This window comes from Lissotriton helveticus, chromosome 4_1, assembly GCF_964261635.1.
Source record: "Lissotriton helveticus chromosome 4_1, aLisHel1.1, whole genome shotgun sequence".
Lineage (NCBI taxonomy): Eukaryota > Metazoa > Chordata > Amphibia > Caudata > Salamandridae > Lissotriton > Lissotriton helveticus.
This window is the reverse complement of record NC_136063.1, coordinates 2,048,320,769-2,048,342,710: the sequence shown is the minus strand read 5'-3', so window position 1 is coordinate 2,048,342,710 and position 21,942 is coordinate 2,048,320,769. Positions and strand designations below refer to the sequence as shown.

The following is a 21,942-nucleotide window of genomic DNA, read 5'->3' as shown; positions in this document are numbered from 1 at the left end:
GTATTACAGAGCACAAAAGCCGCATTCGCAATGAGAATCTCACCTCACCATTGGTGTTACATTGGAAGGAACAACGACATACCATTTCACAATTGAGGTTTCTTATTCTTGAACATGTGAAAGTTCAGCAAGGTCTAGACAATCAGCAAAGATTATTACGCAGAGAAATATTCTGGATTAAATTCCTCGGAACCTTGGTCCCAGTTGGGTTGAATGATAAATATGATCTTTCATGTTACCTATAGGATGTATTTTCATGGTTCTGTATATGCATTTATGTACATAATGTGGCATTAATATTTGTTATGAATAGGGCAGTTTGTTCATTCAAAGACTAGAGTATTTAATTCCCATTATGGATACATGCATCCTGAGGCTTGATTGGTTACCCACAGCATGCTCACAGTATTATGTATGATGTACCATGTCAGCAAATCTGTAACATATTAATGCATCATCTCGTGTAGTATGGTTGATGAAATTATACCTACAACTGCTAGAAACTGCTATCATTTATCATTAATTGTTAGCTTTTGATGTTTAAATTATAGAGGTCATACAGTATATTGGGTTCAAACACAATCTATTATGTTAACATTTCTTATGCTGTCGAAAGCACGCAACACATTTAATATGTAATACCACCGGTATTCAGACGCACTACACAGTCCATGATGCATCACTTATCATGTTAACACATTATTTCATCCAACCATGACGAAGTCTATTCTAGGTTCGCAATTGCACATGGGGGGCCACACCCTACCGTATCACATACACTATTTCTCGCCTCATTCACTGACGCTCTACTGGTTAACATTACATTACATCGCGCACTACACTTTTGTTTCACATCGCACTTTACAGTGGGTATTTATTATTCCCCTTCATGTGTTATGAAACAGCCGTCTTTTATTTAAGTTGAACCACATCATCATGAGTATTATTACCATCTTTGCAGTGGGTATCGATTGTAAAATTGTAATCACAAGGGATGATGAGTTGATCTCCCCATTGTAAGATGGCGCGCACGTTAACTTCGTCATTTACTGGTTAGTCCGTTTTTGATTTTTATGGCCACGCCACCATGTGGACCAAACAATATTTGAATGGAGTTAGTCGGCAGTACTTCGTATCAGACCCCAGAGGTTACCAGCGAACGTTTGTGGTAGACGACCCGGCCTTCGAGCTTAAGGTAAACTGACAGTCACCTATTATTGCGCAGCACATTGCGCACGTTTTTATTTTAGACTTGGCAATAACAAAGTGCCTTCGTTTCTTTTTCCTTGTAGAATTGAGATTTTGACGAAGATAAGGTAGGGCTATTTTCAGCTCGCAGTACATGGTATTTTTTGGTTGGGATTACGATTTAAATACTGAGCTACATCTATCATTTATCATTACAGCTGTCAGCATTCCGATCATCAGGTATGTCACATAAACGTTTTTAGAGCCCATCATGTAATCATTGAGTAAACAACAGTATCATTAACCACACAAATTTTCTAGTGGCTGGGATTATGGTTTAAATACTGAGCCACATTTTAACATTTATCATTACAGCGATCAGTTCTCCGATCACCAGGTATGTCATTTATACACCTTTATTGCTCATTCCTTTAACAATGAGCACACGACATTATCAATCATATATATCTTTTTGGTTGTAGAGTTGGTATTCATCAACATTAAACTACCAGCAGCTGAACATTAAGGTACGCCATATATCATAACTTCCAATACCCCATGTCTTCCAACATACAGATACTGACACATATTACTTTCTCATTCTTTTAGAACTGCCCCTGATGAAGGCACCGACCACGTGCCGAAATGCATTGGGCTTCATGTTAATCATTTGAAATGAATAATACAGTCAAAATGATTTATAAACTATTATGCTTTGACAATTGATTTGTATATATTAATGTGTGTATTGTTATGATGACACAATAACAAACATTTGAATCATGTATAATTCATTTTTAAAAAATTGTTGAATAAATGTGACTATCAACACTATAAATATATTTTTCATTATGGCATAATATTTTCAGGATGGTTTAAAGTGCATAGCACCAAGTGAACAGTGCATGATTAGGTGGGCCACCACTCACCATTACTCATTCATTTAGTGCCCAGGACTGACTCTCCTGATTAATCATAGCACCAGTTTAATAATTTGTACAATCGAAACAATTATTTTGGTTTATATCGGAGTGCTCCTCACAACCCCAATTACCATTACTCTCTAAGCAAAGCATTTCCCGATGGATATCAGCGGCAATTACGTTTTGCCATGACAAAGCCGGACGTCCATTACATTCCACAGTCCGAGCGCATTCCACAAGAGCTGTGTCCACATCGGCAGCACTATTCGCTGGAGTACCGATTCTGGACATTTGCAGAGCAGCGACCTGGAAATCGCTGCATACATTTACCAGGCACTACTGCCTGGATACAGAACTGTTGCAGGATGCAGCCGTGGGCCAGGCTGTACTTCGCCATCTATTCCACTGAGATGAGCCTTCCTTCTTCCCACCGTCCTGCAATGGTATGCACATTTATTACTTATTACTTGTGTTACTGATGGTATATAGTCGTATGATATGTTTTATCTCAGACTAATTCTTATGTTCCATCGCAAATGTGCATAATGTATTGCTTGCTATTCTGATTCAGGCATGTGAATCTATGAAAGACACCCATAATACTGGATAAGGAATGTGTTACTTACCTGTAACAGCAGTTATCCAGTATTGGTGTCTTTCATAGATTCACATGCAACCCTCCCACCTCCCCAGGAAGTACTCATCTCTCACTCCAGAACATTCACTAAGTCTACCTAGCTTGGTGCGTACGAAAATCTGAGAGACTGAGGCTCCTGGCAGGAAGGTTCTAGAGGGAGGTGGTAGCTGATTGGCTACCTTCAGGAATTTGGTCCTTTTTACAAAAGGACATAGGCTACTAAGGCAAGGCCTTTAGGCCTACTTTTCTCTATGTATGTCTATAGGACATTATTTTTATATTACCGGGGCTCCCATCTCGACGACGGGGAATGATTCAGGCATGTGAATCTATGAAAGACACCAGTACTGGATAACTGCTGTTACAGGTAAGTAACGCATTCCTTCCCTCCTGCCACCAAATATACTTTCCACTTCAGGTAAGTTACTATTGAATGTATGTGTGAATAAATGTGTGCATGCTGTGACTGCATGTGAAGGGTTTGTTTTTGTTCGTGCTTGTGAATGATTGACAGTGTGTGTGCTTTTCTATAAAACTACCCACAACTTAATTGGAACATATAACCTTTATTTTCAAAGTTACTTTTGGAAATTTTGGAAATTTTTACCATGACGCAGCATTGGTTCGTCCTAATAAACCTTGTAAGATTGGTACCTTAATTTCACCCCTCATAGTTCTGTGACTAGCTTAATTTTTCTGACGATGACAACTTTGTTATAATGGTCTTATAAGTACTGACTTCACAATACATTTATGGTCCTTTTTAAATGCTCTTTATTTTGTGGCAAATAAAGTCCTGTTTTTCCATAAAGTGGCTCTTATCCATTGCCGCAATTTGCTTACTCTTTCCTCCCAGTAAGTGGTATGTTTGTCAGGAATGTCCTTGCATTGTTCCAGGAGTGTCCCAGCCCATGCAAGATGGGTGTGATGCAGCAAAGTTTAGCTGCTGGAGACTGGATATCACTGACCTACTCGGCAGGGCTATTGGCACTAGTGTGGCCATTGGCAGATACGCATGGAATCGCTCCATTTCTTTTTCAGGAGACATTCAGGCCAGTTTTATGAATATGCTGTTCAATGTCTCCTGACTGGTTTGAGATAAAACAGATTTGGGTCTGGAGCACTTTGTCAATTAAAGGGCCGCAGTACATTTCTTAGGCCTCTTTTCTTCCCAGCAATAGCAGTTCCACCCCCCTGTGAGCCTTTGGTAAGTTTTTTTTTTAATACCCCAATATGTGCAGCAATCTCCACATTCCTTGCATGGCAGTGGCTTTGTTGCCCATAGGAGTGGGCAGGAACAGCAGGGAGAGCTTACAGCCCAGTCTTTCGTACCTCCAGCTGCTGCCCTCTCCAACCCTGGTTAGCATGCCCTTGACAGAAATGAAATGAAAGTACTTTAGTAAAGCGCATGCTCACCCGTAGGCATCCCAGAGCTAACGGCAGCAACTTAACACTTATGCAGACATCAAGGGAAAAGATGAGTTTTTACTTTCTTTCGAAAGATCATGTAGTCTGCCTCTAAGCGTATGTGAAGTGGTAGGAGGTTCCATAGCTCTGCCACATTATATACGAGAAGAGTCAGCCCCCACTTCGAACTCTTCTGATTTTCTGAACTGTGATTAGTCGCTTGTTTTCAGATTTTGGGTGGTATGGCTGGACGAGAGCGCATCAAAGGAGAGCCTTTGTCAGAGTGCTTTATGAGCGATGCATAAAGCCTTAAACTGAACTCGTTCTTTAATAGGGAGTCAGTGAAGGGCGGCAAGAGCAGGTTTGGCTGACATACGCCTGGGAGTATTCCACAGCAAACGGGCTGCACAGTTCTGCGCAGTCTTCTGATAGAAGGAGGTGGTACTCCAAGACATCGTGCGTTGGAATGATCCAAACGCGAAAGAATAAATGCTTGAACCAGCAGCCTATTAGCACGAAAAGGTAATAAAGGGAGGATCTTTCTGATCAGCCTCAGCATTATGTAGCAGCTAACCGCAACCTTTCAAGCTTGTTCTTTAAGGTCTAGGTTGCGGTCAATCCACTCACCTAGGCTCTTAATGTTCTTTGGGGTTAGGGGCTAGACCCATGCAACTGGGCCAGAGATTATCTATATTCAGTGGGGCTGAGTTGCCCAGTGGCATAAGCTCATGCTTGGTTCCATTGAGCTTTAAGTATGATTCATCCATCCACTTAGAGACCGCTCCAAGACACGAGGCTAAGCCTGGTGACTAACTATCTTGATGGTTGATAGAGACCACCAGCTGGGTGTCATCAGCATAAGTGACTATTTGTACCCCAAATGGCAATACTATTTCGGCCAGAGGGCTCAAATAGATATTGAATAGGGTGGGACTTAGGGAAGATCCCTGGGGTACCCCACAGTTTAATAACATCAGGTAAGACATTATGTCCTCTTCCAGGACTGCAAAAGATCTGTCTTCCAGGAAGGGGGATGGAGGGAGTATGGGGTAGCAAGCGCTTTTGCGATCAAAACATTTCACGGGGAGTGTTTGCGGCTGATGTAATTCTATCTTGGGAGTTTGGGCGCCCTTTATTTCGGCTTTATAGAGTTTAATTGCTGCTTTATATTCCGTTTTTTTGGAGACCAGATAGTCGTTTCTCCAGCTCCTTTCTAATCTCTCATGTTTCTTTGAGCTCCCAGAGATTCGGGGAGTACCAGGCAGTTTTATTAATTCCTACATTTTTTTATAAATAAGTTTTTTTGGGAGAACAGAGTTGAGGGAAGACTCAAGCCAGTTATTAAAATGGCCATTCGCCGTGACAGGATCCAGGTCCAGCATGGACAGACTATCTTCAAGGGTAGCCACCCAAGACTTAAAAGGAAGTTTGGACCTGGAACGGGTACTTTTTTGTCTTTATGGTTGGGATAGTGACAACTTGTGAGGCCCCTGAAAAAGAAATAAGCAAATGGTCTGTCCAAAGTATGAGATTGGGGACCCTGACCAGAAGATTATGAATATTAGAAAATATAGGCTCCAATAAATGTCCTTTGGAGTGAGTGGAACCACTCCCTTTTTGCATCAGTTGGAACGTCCCCAGTCCCTCAAACAAATCTATGGTGGATGAGGGAAGTGATGCATCAAAATTAAGATTAAAGTCTCCCAATAGTGTGAAATTGGAGAGGAGGCCGGCCAAATTATCAACAATGTCCGGAAGATACTGACTGAAGAGGTCTAACTGGCCAGGTGGGTGGTAAACTAAAATCCCTGCACAGTGATATCCTGTTGGAGGTAGTATCTGACATTTTGTGCTAGAGTGGCAATCTATGACATCTGACAGGTGGGTCCTGCAAATGGGATTACACTTTACCATTCCTTGAACCTTCCATCTTCAGAACGGATGGAGGGCCATCTGTCTTTCTTGCAGCTGGTGGTGCATGCTGTTTTGGCTAAAGGATCCATAGAGGGTCCCCATGATGGCAGTCAGTTGTGGTGGTCTTGTATGCTACTTTCTGGTGCTGCGTGACTGGGGTCTTCACTTCATATTAGACCTTTGTTATCCTAGTGCCTTTCTAAAAAAAAAAAAGAAAAAAAAAAGTTCAAGATGCTCACACTGGCCCATGTCTCGTCTGCCCTCGACCCTGGTAGTGCTGAACCTGAGAGGGTTATCTTCAGTCCCCTTCCTGCAAGCCCACTGGTGTTACCCGAGGTTTCTAGTAGGCACAAGTATTTTTAGTTTTCTGAGCTCTCGCTTGGCATTACCAGTGTCCCTTTGGTGTTCATACAGGTGATGGCAGTGATTGCAGCACAACTTCAGGGGTCTGTGGTCCCAGTTTTGCCCTACCTCAATGACTGGCTGTTGAATGTGGCCGCTCTCCAGGCAGTCTTCACCCACCTCCTGATAACTGCATACCTCTTAAGTTTGGGATGCACTATCCACATGCTGAAGTAACATCTGATTCCTCTGTAGATTCTCCCTATTATTGGAGCCATTCTGGAGATGAGGCGGTTTCACGCCAGGTCCCTGGAGTAGAGTCCAAGACATTAATGCTATGATGCTTATGTTTCTACATCTGTCCTCGCTCTGTTAAGACACCTGGGACTGATGGCCTCCTTCATCCTTCTTGTCAAGCATGCCAGGTGGCATATGCCGGCTCTGCAGTGGGACCTGGAATCCCAGTAGAATTTTTCCGATTAAGTTCAGGTTTCAATTAGGTCAGCGGTAGACCGCTCTCCTTACCAATCAGAGCTCAGTGGTGACTAATGCATAGCTTCTGTGTTGAGGAGGCCTTCTGGTAAAGGTGGAGATCAGTTGCCTGGACTCCAGTCTCGGCCTTGCTCCATTTTGAAGCTCTGAGCCATCCTTTCGACCTTGAGATCCTTCCTGCCCTCCATCAAAAAGTTGGTGCTGGTGCCCACTGATTACCATTTCCACGTGGTAATGCAGCAAGTAGAGAGGGGTTAGGACATTTCGCCAGGAGACTTTGCAACTCTGGATGTGGCTAGACTGGCAAGGGATTTCTTTTTGGGTGACCTGCCATCTGGTGGTTTTAACGCCAGAGCAGGCGAGCTAAGCAGTCTACTCCATTGCAGATCAAAGATGGCAGTCACATCGATGTGGTGCAGGGTCTTTTACAAGAATAGATAGAACCATGGCTCTGTTTGCCACTGCCAAGAACGCACTGTCAGCACTTTACGCATTCGAGTTTTCAGTTTGAATCTCGCTCAGATTTCACTCCAGGTGGAACACTGGACTCCTGTATGTCTCCCATCCAATACCTCAACTTTCGTGGGTTCTGAAGGTCAAGAATAATGGTGCCCTCATCATCCTAGTGTCCCCAATTGGGAATGGAGTATGGTTTGTGGAACTCCTGGACATGAGCATCTGTTCTCCTATCTGGCTAAATTTCCAGGAGGATCTCCTGTCACAGCAAGGCCAGGCTCTGCACCTGTGCAACCTACACCTCCATACCTAGTTTGTGGCAACAGTTTGTCATCTTGGCAGCCAGATGTCTCTCAACCAAACCTGTATAGGCTGCCTTTGGGACCAGTTTGTAGCCTGGCGTTTTGCATGGAGTGGGTCAAGCGGTTAAGCAAACCTGTCCAGTGTTCTGTTTGTTGTCACTCTCCCTGCAAGGCATTGATAGAGGAACAGGTCTGCTCTTTCTGCATTTTTCTAAGTCTTCCAGACCAGCCATCATTATTTAAATTACTTGTTGTAATGAGTGTCCTGAAAGACTGGTCATGTTTCCTCTCTCATTTTGTTAGGCCCTACTAATGGTATCTACACTTCAATCCATCAGGGATTTGTGAAGCCCACTACTCACCCGTGAGGGTCTCGAGGTTGGGAGGGGTTCTCTTCCTGAATGCTTGCAATGTGGGGGCTCGTCTGATGCTGAGGGGTACTTTGTTTCAGGTCTTGGCAGCTTGGAGGTCACTCTTTTTGACGGGAAACCTGTAGAGGTCTTGTAGGTGCTAGGGCATGGTCTTGTCGTGGAATGGCGAGAATGAGTGACTGTGGCGTTCTGGACAGTCTGGAGTTTGTGGAGTAGAGATGTTGATACCGACTTAGAGGGCATTCCCGTAGTCCAGTCTGCCTGTTATGAGCGTGGGTGATGGTCTTCCTGGCTTCAAGGGGGTCCACTTGACTGTCTTGCCGAGTATGCGGAGGGTGTTGAAGCACTAGGAAGATATGGCGTTGATCTGTTGGTCCATGGTGAGAAGAGTCTAGTATGATGCTGAGGTTGCGGGCGTGGTCTGTGGGTGTGGGAGGGTTGCCAAGGGTTCATGGCCACCAGGTGTCCTCACACGTGGAGAGGGTGGCTAGGACTTCTGTCTTCCCTGAGTTAAGATTCAGACAGCTGCTGCTCAACCAGGAAGCAACGTCCTTTCTTAATTCCTTCTTGGAAGCTGTCTGGTGGTGTTGGCTTCCTCAGTGAGGGAGGGGAAGAAATGGGTGTCGTTGGTGTAGGATACTATGCGGAGTGCATGTTTCCGGACTATGGCTGCGAGAGGGGCCATGTAGATGTTGACAAGCATGCAGCTGTGTGAGGAACTCTGAGGGTACACCGCATCTGATCTCTGTGGGTTTGGAGAGGAAGGGCGGGAGTCTTATTCTTAGGGTTCTGTTGGCGAGGAAGGAGCAGATCTAGTCGGGCAGTTCCCTGTATGCTGACGTTGTAGAGTCTTGCAGCTAGTGTGTTGTGGGAGACTGTGTCGAAGGCTGCTGAGAGGTCTAGTAGGAGGAGTGCTGCTCTGGGTCCTTGGTCGAGGAGAGTGCGGTTGTCGTCCGTGGTGGCTTGGAGGGTGGTCTCTGTGCTGTGATTGCTACGGATTGCTACGGAATCCAGATTGGGTAGTGTTGAGGATCGTGTTTGATTCTATGAAGTTCGTGAGCTGGTTGTTGACGATCTTCTCTGGGTCTTTGGCGGCAAAAGGGAGGAGGGAGATGGGTCGGTAGTTCCTGAGGCCTGCTGGGTCTGCAAGGTGCTTCTTATTTATTTATTTATTTATTTACTTATTCAAAGTTTTATATAGCGCGAACAAGATCCTTACAGATATCAGAGCGCTTCACAAAGACAGGGTAGGGGCAGTAGGAGTGACCAGAGATAATGGGAGCAGTATAGTAGTCACTAACATGGTAGGATAAAAGTAGGGGTTTTACTTCTGCACATTTCCAGTCATTGGGGAAGGTGCCTGTTTCGAGGGAGCAGTTGATTGTACGTCAAAGTTCAGGTGCTATGGCGCAGGTGTCTCTGTGGAAGATGGGTGCCGGGGAGGGGTGGTCGGGGGGCTTTCATGTTGCTATTACATCGGCATGATTGTGAGGACATTACTCTTCTTATGTTCTGCCTTTCACCTGTAAGGAGCAGGAGAAATTTCACTTGCTGGATCTGAACAGAGCTCTCTGGTCATAGGCAGAAAGGGCACCGATGAAATTAACTGAGAGGGTTGAAAAGATGAGTTTTGAGGAGTTTCTTGAAGATACGGAGGTCCTGTGTATGTCGCAGCAGGCCCGGAAGCTTGTTCCATAGAATGGCCACTTTTACTGACCACGATTGGCGGCCCATCCTGGAGCGGCGAAATCGAGGAATGGCCAGTAGGTGACGAGAGGAGGAGCGGAGCAAGCGGCCTGGCTTGTAAAAGGCCACGCGCTTCCTAATGTACAAAGGTCCCGAGTCATGCAGGGCTTTGTGAGCCATGGTCAGGATCTTAAATTGGACCCGCTGGGCCACTGGTAGCCAATGAAGGTCACGAAGCAGTAGCCTCGCACTGGATCGTTTGGCGATGTTGAATAGGAGTCTGGCCTCCGCATTTTGAATCAGTTGGAGTTTATTCATGAGGTAGCCAGGGATGCCAATAAATAGGGCATTGGCGTAGTCGAGCCTGGAGAGGATAAGTGCCCGAGCCACCATTTCCTTTGCCTGCTGTGGTAGCAGAGGGAAGAACTTCCTAAAGATCTTAAGAGTGCAGAAGCAGATACCAGTCAGTTTTTTAATATGCTCGGCAAACCGGAGATCTTTCCCAAACCATATCCCCAGTTCTTGGCCGGGCTGCCCACTGATCATGGGCATGTGAAGTCCGGAGGCCACAAGGCCTCTCTAAACTGAGGGGGAAGTTGCCGTACAGCAGTATCTCAGATTTTTCTTTATTACACTTAAGATGTGCCTTGGCCAACCAGGTAAACGCAGCAGACAAGCACCTGTGCACATCCTCGGTGCCCAATTCAGAACCTTTCCATGTGAATAAAATCTGTGTATGGTCGGCATATGCCAAGATTGTGGCACCCAGCCCCTCAGCCAGGGCAATCAAAGGGGTCATATAGATGTTAAAAAGTAGCGGGCTCAAAGAAAAGCTCTGCGGGACTCATGTTGATAGCTTCCTGGCAGAGGAAGAAAAAGGAGGCACCCAGACCTGTTGGGAGTGCTCCTCCAGAAAGGATCTCAGCCAAGCCCACACTGCCCCAGAGATGCTGATGGCAGAGAGCCGATCCAGGAGAAGCTGGTGAGGTACCGTATCGAAGGCGGCAGAGGTCCAATAAAATCAGATCTGCCGCCCCCGTCCAGGCACTCCCTGATGGCTTTCGCCACCTCAACCAGTGCCGCCTCTGTGCTGAAGGATGTTCTAAAACCTGACTGGGCTGGATGGAGCCCCCCCCCCCCGATGTTTCAACAAAAGCCTCCAGTTGATGAAAAACCACCTTTTCACAAACTTTGGCCAGTGCCGGCAATAAGGAGATAGGCCGATAGTTATAAGGCCGATAGTTATAAGGCAGCAGGGGATCAGCAGTCGCTTTTTTAAGGAGCGGGAGAAGTTTGTCCTGTTTCCATTGGATGGGAACACTAGCAGAGTGAAGTGAGCGATTAATAATGGAAGTGACTTCAAGATAAACTCCCCGCTACCCCCGCTAAGGCTCTAGCTGGGCATGGGTCCGATGGAGAGCCCGACTTTAAAGATTTAAGGATGGCAAGAATGTCGGAATCTTCTGCTGGCAGAAATTGGGAGAACAGAGGGCCGGTAGAAATGTTAGACAGAATAGCTGAGGTAGATGAGGTTGACAATTCCCTTACATCCGACCCTAAGCTGTCTTGAATAGATTGAATTTTGCTAATAAAAAAGGAGCGATCCTCTCACCACTGTGTGGAGGCACGAAGAGGTTTTTGTTCAGCGCTAGGAGACATACCACTTCTTACGATTGAAAAAATCTCCCTACTGTTATTATTAGCCTTCAAAATACCCTCTGCGTAGAATCACTTTTTGCTTTCTTGATGGCGGCATAATAAACCTTCTGGGCTGCCCGAAGCAACAGTTTAGCCGCCGGACAGGAGGCGGCACGCCACTGACGTTCCAGTTTCTTACAGCCCAATTTTAACTCTTTTAGGTCCCCCGAGAACCATGGCTTTGAGGTGGACGATCTAAGATGAGTGGCTGAGGGTATAGAGGAGTATTCAACCCCTTGACCAATCCAGATGTTAAAACAATCACAGCCTCGCCAATGTCATCTGCAGGAGCCAATGAAGTGTTAAGCAAGGCCTCGGAAAAGGCTGGAATGTTAATCCTCCGCCTAACCGGATTGACGGATGAAAATAAGGAGGAAGGAGACGACCCCATATCCCAAGATAACCTAGTAATAAAAGGCGATGCCCCGGTTGTGGTTGGCTTCCGGGCAACGCCCCCGTTTCTACTCCCTGCGACCTGCCTGAAAATGGTCCCTGTTTACTTTTGAACACTAGGTCCTTAGGCAAACATGCCTTGGACAGTGTCAACCTTCTATCTGAGGCTAACCCCATCTGTCTCTGTCTAACCGAGACGTGGCTCGGAGAGTGCTCCGGCCCCAACTTAGCTGCCGCTATTCCGTCTAACTATGTCATCTTTAGGAAGGATAGGAATAACGGAAGAGGTGGTGGCATTGCGCTGGTGGTCGACAAGCCTCTCACTTGTTCCATTTATTCCAACGGATGACATTCATGGGTGTGAGGCCCTTGGGTTTTCCCTATCCCCCCAGCAATCCTGTACAGGGCTACTAATCTACAGACCCCCCGGCCCTATGGGCTCTTTTTACGAAGAGCTTCATGCCGTAGTTTCGGCACTTTGTCTGAAAACAACAGATCACTGCCTGCTTTTGGGAGATTTTAATATTCACATGGACGTGAGAAATGATGTTGATGCTATTAAGATCTTGGACACTACTTCCACTCTGGGTCTCTCCCCCTACCTCTCTGGTCCCACGCACAACAAAGGCCACACACTTGACCAAGTTTTCTCCGCTATTTCAATTGGCATTTCTCCCCCGGTTCCTGTTCTGTGGTCAGATCACTATTTGGTCAATTTTCAGATCCCTCTCTTTGGTAAACTTTCATCTAGGACGCAGGGTCGTCCTCGGCAGACCTCTCGAGCCTATCATCGTGTGTCCCCAGATATGATTGCCCAGGCATTATCCTCTCACCCATGCCAGCTGTCAGGCAGTTTAGAGGCGGATCTCGACCTCCTACAAACCTGGTTCGCGGAGAGACTCGATGAACTAGCCCCGGTGACTTTCTCCCGCAAATTCATCAGTCGTGCCTCTGCCCCATGGTTTACTGCCGCTCTGTCTGAGATGCGGTGGACGTGTAAAAAGGCTGAAAGGTCCTGGCGTCGCCACTATGATCACTCTGACAAAGTGGCTTACAGGGAATTGATTAAACTATACCATGGTTGCAATCTGTTAGAAAAGAGAGCCTATTTTGCAAGAAGAATTGAGGCCGCTGTGAATATCAGTAAAGAAATATTCACAATTGTTAAAGAATTCACCTCTCCGACTGCGAGCTTGTTCACACACTCTTATTCTGGACCCTGGGTCACCCAACTTGCTGATTTCTTTGTTAGCAAAATTACATCCAGTCAAGACTCCTTTCGGGTATCTGGCTCTGGGCCAGCCCCTTGCATTAGCTCCTCTCTGCCTTCGCCCCTGATTCGTGAGGGCCCAACCCTTTCTACCTTTCCTTTTCTTTCCAGCTCTACCTCGCTGGACCTTCTCACTACATTAAAATCTGGTTCTCCTTTGGATCCATGCCCAGCCAAATTTCTTGGAAAAATGGCTCCAGTAATTAACCCCCTAGTCAACCCGGTGCTGAATCTTTCACTCAGCACGGGAGTGGTCCCTTCGGCCTGGAAGCAGGCTCTTATTTTGCCGCTATTGAAAAAGCCAAATTTGAACCCTCTGATACATGCTAATTACAGGCCAATTTCTCTCCTCCCAGCGTTTGCCAAGGTGGTGAAGCATGTACACTCCTCCCTCTCCAATTTCCCTGAAAGCCATAACATCTTGCATGACACTTAGTCGGGCTTCCGTGCCAATATGAGCACGGAGACCGCGCTGTTGGAGGTCACCGAGGCTATTAAGGAGGTTCTCGATTTGGGAGGTAAGGTGATGTTGGATCTGTCGGCGGCCTTTGACACCGTTCCCCACGGCGGTCTCCTTTTAAGACTCTGGGAGATCGGGCAACGGTGTTCAGCTGGTTTAAGTCCTTTCTAGCAGGCCGCCGGCAAACGGTCTGGGCCCCCCCGTTCTCTGCCGAGGTGCCGCCTCTGGAGGTAGGAGTTACTCGGGGCTCAATTTTGAGCCCAACTCTTTTTAACATCTATATGGCCCCTCTGGCGGCACTGGCAGAGTTGTTTGGTGCCCAGATCGTTTCATACGCGGACGACACCCAGCTCCTTTTTACCTGCAAGTAGGGCTCTGACTTTGATGGTGAGTGTCAGACGCTGTCTTGGGGCTGTGTTTGACTGGTTCCAGCTCAATAGCCTCAAGTGCAACTCCGATAAATCGGAGGTGTTTTTCGGCTGTCCCCAGGTGGCAGTCGTGGTGGCCGGCAGCAATGTTCCCTCCGTCAGAAGCCTCTTCCAAGGCTAAGAATCTTGGGGTGCAGATTGATAACGGCCTCACTATGAAGCCGCAGATCCTTGGCCTAGTGGGGAAGTGTTTCGGCCTGCTTAAAATGCTTAGAAAGTTTCTCCCTTTGCTCTCCCTTGATCATAGGAAAACCACTGTGCAGGCTTTAATTGGCTCCAGTTTAGACTATGCTAATGTGCTCTCTCGGGCTGCCGGAATATCTTCTTGAGCGGCTGCAAATTGTTCAAAATTCGGCTGCTCGAGCCATTCTTGGTCTCCATCGAGAGCCAGTGCCAATGATTCGCTGAAAACCCTTCACTGGCTCCCTATCCGTAAACGGATTGTTTTTAAGGCGCTCACACTGGCATTTGAAGCACTCCATGGGTCCGGTGCCAAATACATCAGGAAACTGCTGGCTTTTTACCAACCATCCAGATCGCTGCGGTCAGCCTCCCTGGCTTTGGCATCGGTCGCGGTCTTTAAACTGTCACGCATTGGAGGTCGCTCTTTCGCTGTTTGGCCCCCCAACTGTGGAAAGCCTTGCCAGTTCTTTTGAGAAGGAATGGTACTCTGTTAGCTTTCAGGAAGGATCTGAAGTCCTGGTTATTTGTCCAATAGGTTTGCCACTTGTCTGTCTGTTTCCTGCTTCCGTATTTGGGTTTTGAAGCGCCGGGACACTTCTCAGAGTAGCTAAGCGCTATATAAAACCCATTTTAACATAAAACAATGGTCAGACCAAGTCACAGGTAGGGGGTCCCGGATGTGCAAATCAAAATTCGAGCAAACCAAATCGATCAGATGGCCGCCAGAATGAGTTGGTCCCTCCACCCACAGAGTCAGTTGCATGAGGTCAAGTAGATCCAATCGAGCAGCTGAGTCGAGACCTCTGGGGTATCTACGTGAATATTGAAATCCCCCCAGGAGCAGAAATTTAGTAAAGCGCAGCACACGTGGGGCAATAAAGTCCAAGAGTCTCCAAGAACTCTCCAGGAGGGCCGCGTGGTCGATACAATAATATGCCCCCCAGGGTGAAATGGGGTGACAGGGTAAAACTAAGTCCAGCACCTCCACCCCCCTACAGTTCACTAACGGTAGAGTAGGTGAAGGCCCAGGCCTCCCGGAATATCACCGCCGTTCCTCCCCCCCGTTGTGCGGTCAGCGCAAACTATGTGGAACCCTCGGGGGACAGCAAGTTCAATTACCGGTGCACATGAATCGCCTAACCAAGATTCAGTGATAAACAGAGCGTCTAGTTTATTATCTAACATGAGCTCCTGGATATTAAGAGCATGTTTCACCATAGAGTGGGCGTTGATGAGGCCAGCAAAAATCTCATGACCCTTGTCAGCTCGACTGCCCCAACAAGTGGCACGGTGTCAAAACAAAAGTTACAGGTGGGGCATCTGCTGGCAAGGTTAGGCAACACATCCCACTGACTATTACTTGCACAGAGACACAGGTTCAGTGCCAGCAAATCCTCGCGGCCGTAAGCCTGTATGCCACGCAGGACAGCGAGCAGCATTGCCCCGGGCCCTCCCGGTGTGCAGACTGGCATAGATGGGCTTGCCTTTGGCAGCCTTAGGGGTGCCGCCGGCGCCCCCCCTCCCCTCCTCCCCCTCCCAGCACATGTGTTTTAAGGGTAGGAGCGTGACAACAACTAGACCGCTCACCCTTCTACCCTTCTACAGGAAGTGAGGCAAAATGCAAAATGGAGACAGGAAGAATCTCCCTCCACTACAAACGAGCAAGGACTTGCGGTGGACCGGGGAGAGGGAAAGGAGTGCAACAGGTAGGTTCAGTATTGTGGGATACGATTTAAAAAGTAGCAGCAATGTTTTATTAAAATGAACAGTAGCAGCGACAATCTGCTCTTCATCCGATTCACTGGTGCAAAAAATAGCAAGGCTATACAAAAAAGGTACCATTTTGAGATTTATTGTGCCTTCGATTAAAATGTTATGCATTGGCCAAAAAGCAGGCTTCTGAGGGCATCCCAACTCATTCAACCAGAGCCAAGGCTGCTACCTTTAGTAGCATGTGAGGTTCCTGTTCTAAACATTAGTCAGACTACTATGTGACGTCACTCCATATATTCATTCGGCACTGTCTGGACAGTCAGGCCTGCCTAGAAAGGCACTTTACCTGCTTGATCCTTCAGGAGTTTTTAGTTTGTATGTTCACTGACTCACCACCTAGGTTTTGCATCTAGAAATCCCTAACGGAAGAACACGTTACTTAACTTAATGCTTTTTATGTTAGAAACTCTATCTAACCATAGATTACTCACTCATCCTCCCACCTACTTGCTCTGTGAAATGATCACTTCACATACAAATGTCTAAAATTAGAAATATGCAAACTGGTTGTGATCAATCTGATTGGCGTAGCGTCTGCTGAAGTGTCAAAGCAACTGTTGTCAGCACACTTGGGTGACTTCTTATATAGATAGGCCTGGGAACGACATAGACACAGAGTAAAGAGCACCACCCGTTGCTTCAAAGGGGTACTGCTAAAGATTTTCAAAATAGTCTGAAAGGTGAGGAATCTGAGCATAGTCTATGTAAGATTTGCCGAAGGTAAGTAACTTGTTTGACACTACCTACCACTCTGTTGAACTGCTGCTATGAAGGACTGCTGCCCTGCTGGATTGCTGCCCTGTTGTCCTGCTGCTTTACTACCCTCTTCCTCGGTACAAAGACTGGATCTTCAACTGTTCCAGGACTTCCATAGTGACTCACAATGGCTAGTTTGCTGGCCTCCTGGTCACAGTCCAGGGACACAAGTCTACCTCCATCTTGAACCCACACATGTGCCTTGCCTGAGTGAGTCCTGAACCTCTCAGTGGTACCCACATGTCCTGGACCCTTGGAAGTGATGCTGAATCTTCCCAGATTGCCAGAATCTAAAAGCTAACCACCTCTGCTGCTCCCAAACGGAGAAATACCTAAAGAGGAACCATCGGACTTGATTTGCATTGTATAATCCTCCATTTTACTGAATGCCTAGACCAATCTTACAACAGAATTGAAATATATACAGCTGTGAAAGTTGTGCAGCAACTGTAAGGAGATGAAATTAAACAAGTTTGCATTAAATGCAATAGCGGCGTACCTTAAGAATAGACAAAATCTGTCTCTTTTCAGAGTTCCATTTATTAAGGCCTTTATGGAAGGACTCAAGAGTTAATCCCTCAAGACTTCCACCTACCCCAGTGTAAAATCTTAATGTCATTCTTACAGACTAATGGCTCCACCCTTTGAGCAATTGCGTAAATGTGAGCTGCAATTTCTCACTTGGAAAGTTGCTTTCCTCATTGCTCTCATCACGGAGGAGAGTGGGTGAGTTTCAGGCACTAATCATAGCAGTACCATTTTTACAAGTACACCAGAAAAGTGGTTCTTCGTACTAACCCTACATTTCTACCCAAAGTAATTTCTGCTTTCCACATCAACCAATCTGTTGGGTTGCCTGTGCTTTTCACTCAAACAGATTCTGTGGCAGAACGTGCTCGACACACTTTAGATATTAAACAAGCATTACTCTATTCCATAGAAAGGATGAAGCATTTTCGTAAAACTAAACTGCTCTTTGTGGCTTTTGCTCCACCTCACAAAGGCACTCCCATTTCTAAATCTGGTATTGCACGGTGGATAGTCCAATGTATGTAAAAAGGACTTTGATATTTCCCCCTAGAGCGCATTCCACTAGCAAACTGGGGGCTTCTATGGCTTTTTTTTTTTTTTAGAAAACCTCCCTATAGCAGACATCTGGAAAGCTGCAACACGATCTACAGCTCACACATTCACAATACGCTATTGTGTAGATGTTAGCAAGGCAACAAGCTAATGTAGGCCAGGCAGTTCTTTGTATACACTTTCAAACCACTGCAACAGATTCAGGTTAGCCACCACTTTGGGAGACTACTGCTGTATAGTCTATGCAAAGCCCATCCGCCTCTCCCGGTTACCTATACCCATTGCAGTATTATCTTACTTGGATACATTCACATGGACATCTTTTCTACTCTTACTAACTCCATTCTCACCGTCTGCGGGAAAACAATCTAACAATGGAGTCAATACCCTTGCACACTATCACTGAAAGGAGGAGTCACCTACCTTGTGACTGGAAAAGACTTCTTCGAAGAAAAACAAAGTGCAAACATCCGGACCCAACACTAAATGGCAGACTTGTGCAAAGCATGTGAAGTTACAGTTCTACATGCCAAGAACAGATGCATATTGGGTAAGTAGCATTTTCCTTTCCAATTGCCACACGTGGTTATTTCCGTTTTGCAAGCATTCAATTTGAGATTGCTACATTTCCTCCACTAATCCGTGGCTGTGAGCCAACTGAAAATGTGTGAGTTTCCAATGTCTTTGGAACTTTCCAGTTTAAGCAGTATGTCATTTGCATAGTTGTAGCATGTGAGGTGAAATGTATTGATCAGTGCCGATAATGATCATGCAGATGTTCAAAGGCATGGGTGAGAGGATGGAGCTCCTGCTTTTGTGAAGTACAGTGTAAGGATTTGCCAGTTTGTCTGTGAACTAGAATAATGGAATGAGCTCCTTGTAGGCAATTTGATTTAGGAAATTTGGTGAATGTATTAGAACTCTTTATTTGCACATTTAGCCTTTTGAATTCTGTCTGAATAGTGTTTTTTCTTAGCTTTTTTAATTGACTGGTATAATCTGAGTATCTGTAGGCGAAGTTTGTCTTGATTGGTGTTTGTTTTGAGCCAGGTACGTTGTAGTTTTCAAATTTACTGTTTTCTCTTTTAGCTCTGTGTCTCAAAGTTGCCTGTTTTCTTTTGTTCTGTTGTGTTTTTAGTGGTATTAGGATATCAAAAGCCTCCTGCACCCACTCATAGTTTTTTAAACTAAATTTGTGTCTAGTTCTGTATTGGATATTAGTTGTGTTTCTTAATGTTCAAAATTGAGTTTGTTCCACGGTTGATGGGTGGATGGATGGATGCATGTAAGGTTTTAGTTCTGTTGCTTTGTGTTTTATGTTGGAAAGCAAGCAAATGGTCTGCCCATGTGACTGGAGTAATTGATTGAAAGGGAAGTAGTTTATTTGCAGAAAGAGACAGCTTGGCAGTGGAGTTGCTTTAGGGTGTGTATTTGTCTAGTCATGAAGGTGGTAGTAGGTGTATGTTTCTAGTTTGTCGGCAAATTAGGTGTGATTTTGTTTTGCTGGTGTTTTGTTAGCAGTAGTGAGATTAGGTGATGTATTTGTTTTCTGATAGGAATTTGTATGTAAAGTATTGGTGAATGTAAGCTGCAAGGTAAAGGGGGTGGTGATGTGTTTTGAAAAGAAGTGTGTGGAATGTAAGGGGATGAAGAGTTCACAGTTGGTGTTAGAATGTATTGCTAAAAGCAGCAATATATGTGGTGAAGTGTAAGGGTTGTGTGATTGTTTTTTTAATATCAAGACAAAGAGGGTGTTGAATGAATAGATGGAAGGCTTAGTATAGGTTTGTTGGTGACAGAAAGGGGTCTGTTAGGAGTAGGTAGAGCAGGGAGTGTCTGGATGGGATACAATCCAGTAGGGTGGAAGTGAGTTGTAGCTGAGATTAGTGGCTTGGTTAGTGGTATCAGATGAAGTGTTTTGAGTGTGCTTGAAGGTGCAAATGTGTGGCAGTTGGGGTAGAAGGATGTATAGGTGTGTTTTTTGTGCGGGTTTTTAAGTGGATCCTGAGACATTGAAATGTGTGGCTTACTTTGTAGTATGAGTAGAGTACGCTTGCTGTGAGTTTTAATGTGGTTGTTGATTGGGTAGAGTAGGTGCTGGTGAATGGGGAAGATGGGCAGCATCTCTGGTTCTAGGCCTGAAAAGGCCGAAACAGATGTCTGCTTCTCTTCTGAGAGACCAGAGGGCGGTTTCGAATTACTTTGATATTTGCGAAGTTATTTCGCATGCTAGTTCCCAGGTATGTGATGTATTCTGCTGGCAACTGGGCGTTCTGTTGGATGATTTAATAGCCTGTTAATTTGCATATTTAATCTGTCAGAATAATAATACTACCCTCTTAACATGTAATGTTGGCTATTATGTGATGTTTTATGAGCACAGTGATAATTATATGGCTTGTGTGCAGCTTTGGATAGTACATGTGAAAAACAATGTATGATTACAGATGCATGCTGCTGCCATGCTTTTAAAGCAGCTGTTGTAATTTACTGTTTTTTCTACAGGCAAATGGACATTTTCACCTGGAAAACGTTAACATCACCCTAATAGACCAACCTTTTGGTGAGTATCGGAATGCATGAGTATTCGTGTTTTAATTTAGCTAATTTAGAATGATTTCAGTGTATATTGTAAACAAGCAGTCGGGCCTGCACACTGCAGTAGCAATAAGTGCCAACCGATGGTCTTTCTTCCCCATTCCCTTTTCCCCCCCACTCCCTTCCCCACACAGACCGGTCTTTATTGCAAAAGCGCCCAATAGTCAGTCTGTGAACATTGGGCGTGACGATCGAGAATGTTAGAGTATGCCCCATTGCAGCATATTCAGTAGGTTACAATACAGGGTAGGAGCTTGTTCAATGTGCTAGATTGTTCTCCCCTCTCACCCAGATCTGGCAAGACTCCCAATACTCCACGTGTGTAAGTGTTATAGGCTCTACCTTCAATATATCCTTTACACATCTTTTAAGTTACGAATTACAGGGGGTTTGTGGAGTTTGAAATACTGAAAATACTTTACCATTTCCTGTAAATAGCTTTATCTTTGAGCAACTGGACTACAACCACTTACGTTTTGAGAAGGTACCCCTTTGTTATTTGCTGCTTGTAATAAGATGCTGCTTTTTTTGTTCTTTCTCCTTTGCCACGCCCACTCTTTTCTACACTGCACAATATTGAAATTGTTTGTAATCCACCAAATCAAATGATCCCCCTTCAATACACTTATTTGTGGGATGTAGTCTGACCCATGGGTCTGAATTGCAGGTTGTGCCCGACTGGCACTAAATGTTAGTTTTACTTCTGTTTATTCTTAATTTGTTTTGTCAACCGCATATCTAGGTACTTCACAGCCAGATTGATGCTTTCTAAGTGATTGTCTACTCTCGATTTTCGTACTGTTGAGCTCCTATGCAACCCATTTACTATACCTTTCTCATGTTTAACAGAGTCATTTGCCAATAATAATCTGAGTTTTTGGGATGCTACATTGGGGAGTTCTTACATGTGTCTCAAGCAGCAAACTATTGGCGTTGGTACAAATGTGTCCGTAAATGTGTTTGATGTAAGGGTCCAGCCATTCCAAGTGAAGAATGGAATTTTCTCTACTGGTAAGTCTGTTTAAAAGCAATTTATGGGTATAGATAAATGCTCGTTGTGTTGTATATAAATTTAAGTAGGAATAACTTTATGTAAAGTCATGTTAGCATTGTACTTTTTTCTTTCAAAAAGATGTGTAGTCTCTACAGTGCTGATTGCAACCTTGCATGTCCCATTTACTACTTTATAATTTACTGGTTTGCAGCATGTTTTCTATTGCATGTTGTACTCACTTCTGCCGTTTAGTGTTTGGTTCTGAAATTGATTTGTTTGGCCATCCAGTATAGTTGAAATCATTTATTCCTGCACCTTCCTGAATCCTAAAATGTATTTGTATGCAGACTTCACCATAGTTTTCTTTATTAATTTGTGCTTGTGAGATGCTGTTCTTCAGTTGAGGAAAGAAATTTACTTCAAGAAAATTCCTTTAAGAATGTGAAATGTTTAGTGGGACATTGGCTCTAACTGGGATCATATTTAATCCCTAGCAACCCATTTTTTGATGCGCTGTATTTAAGCTTTCCAGCTATGTGAGGGACTTTGGAATGGGTAAGGAGTCGAGGGCTTGAGACTCCGAAAATA

At 45.1% G+C, this 21,942-nt stretch overlaps 1 protein-coding gene across 2 annotated transcripts in view; it reads left to right on the top strand.

The window, feature by feature from the left end:
- Positions 1 to 21,942, top strand: part of LOC144829517 (lysosome-associated membrane glycoprotein 2-like) — a 327,120-nt gene that overhangs the window by 75,824 nt on the left and 229,354 nt on the right. For both annotated transcript variants that reach the window (XM_078688732.1, XM_078688733.1), the window contains exons 6-7: positions 20,268 to 20,325; positions 21,210 to 21,371. In XM_078688732.1, the coding sequence (XP_078544858.1) occupies positions 20,268 to 20,325; positions 21,210 to 21,371 (220 nt within the window). The remainder of the gene's footprint in view (positions 1 to 20,267; positions 20,326 to 21,209; positions 21,372 to 21,942) is intronic.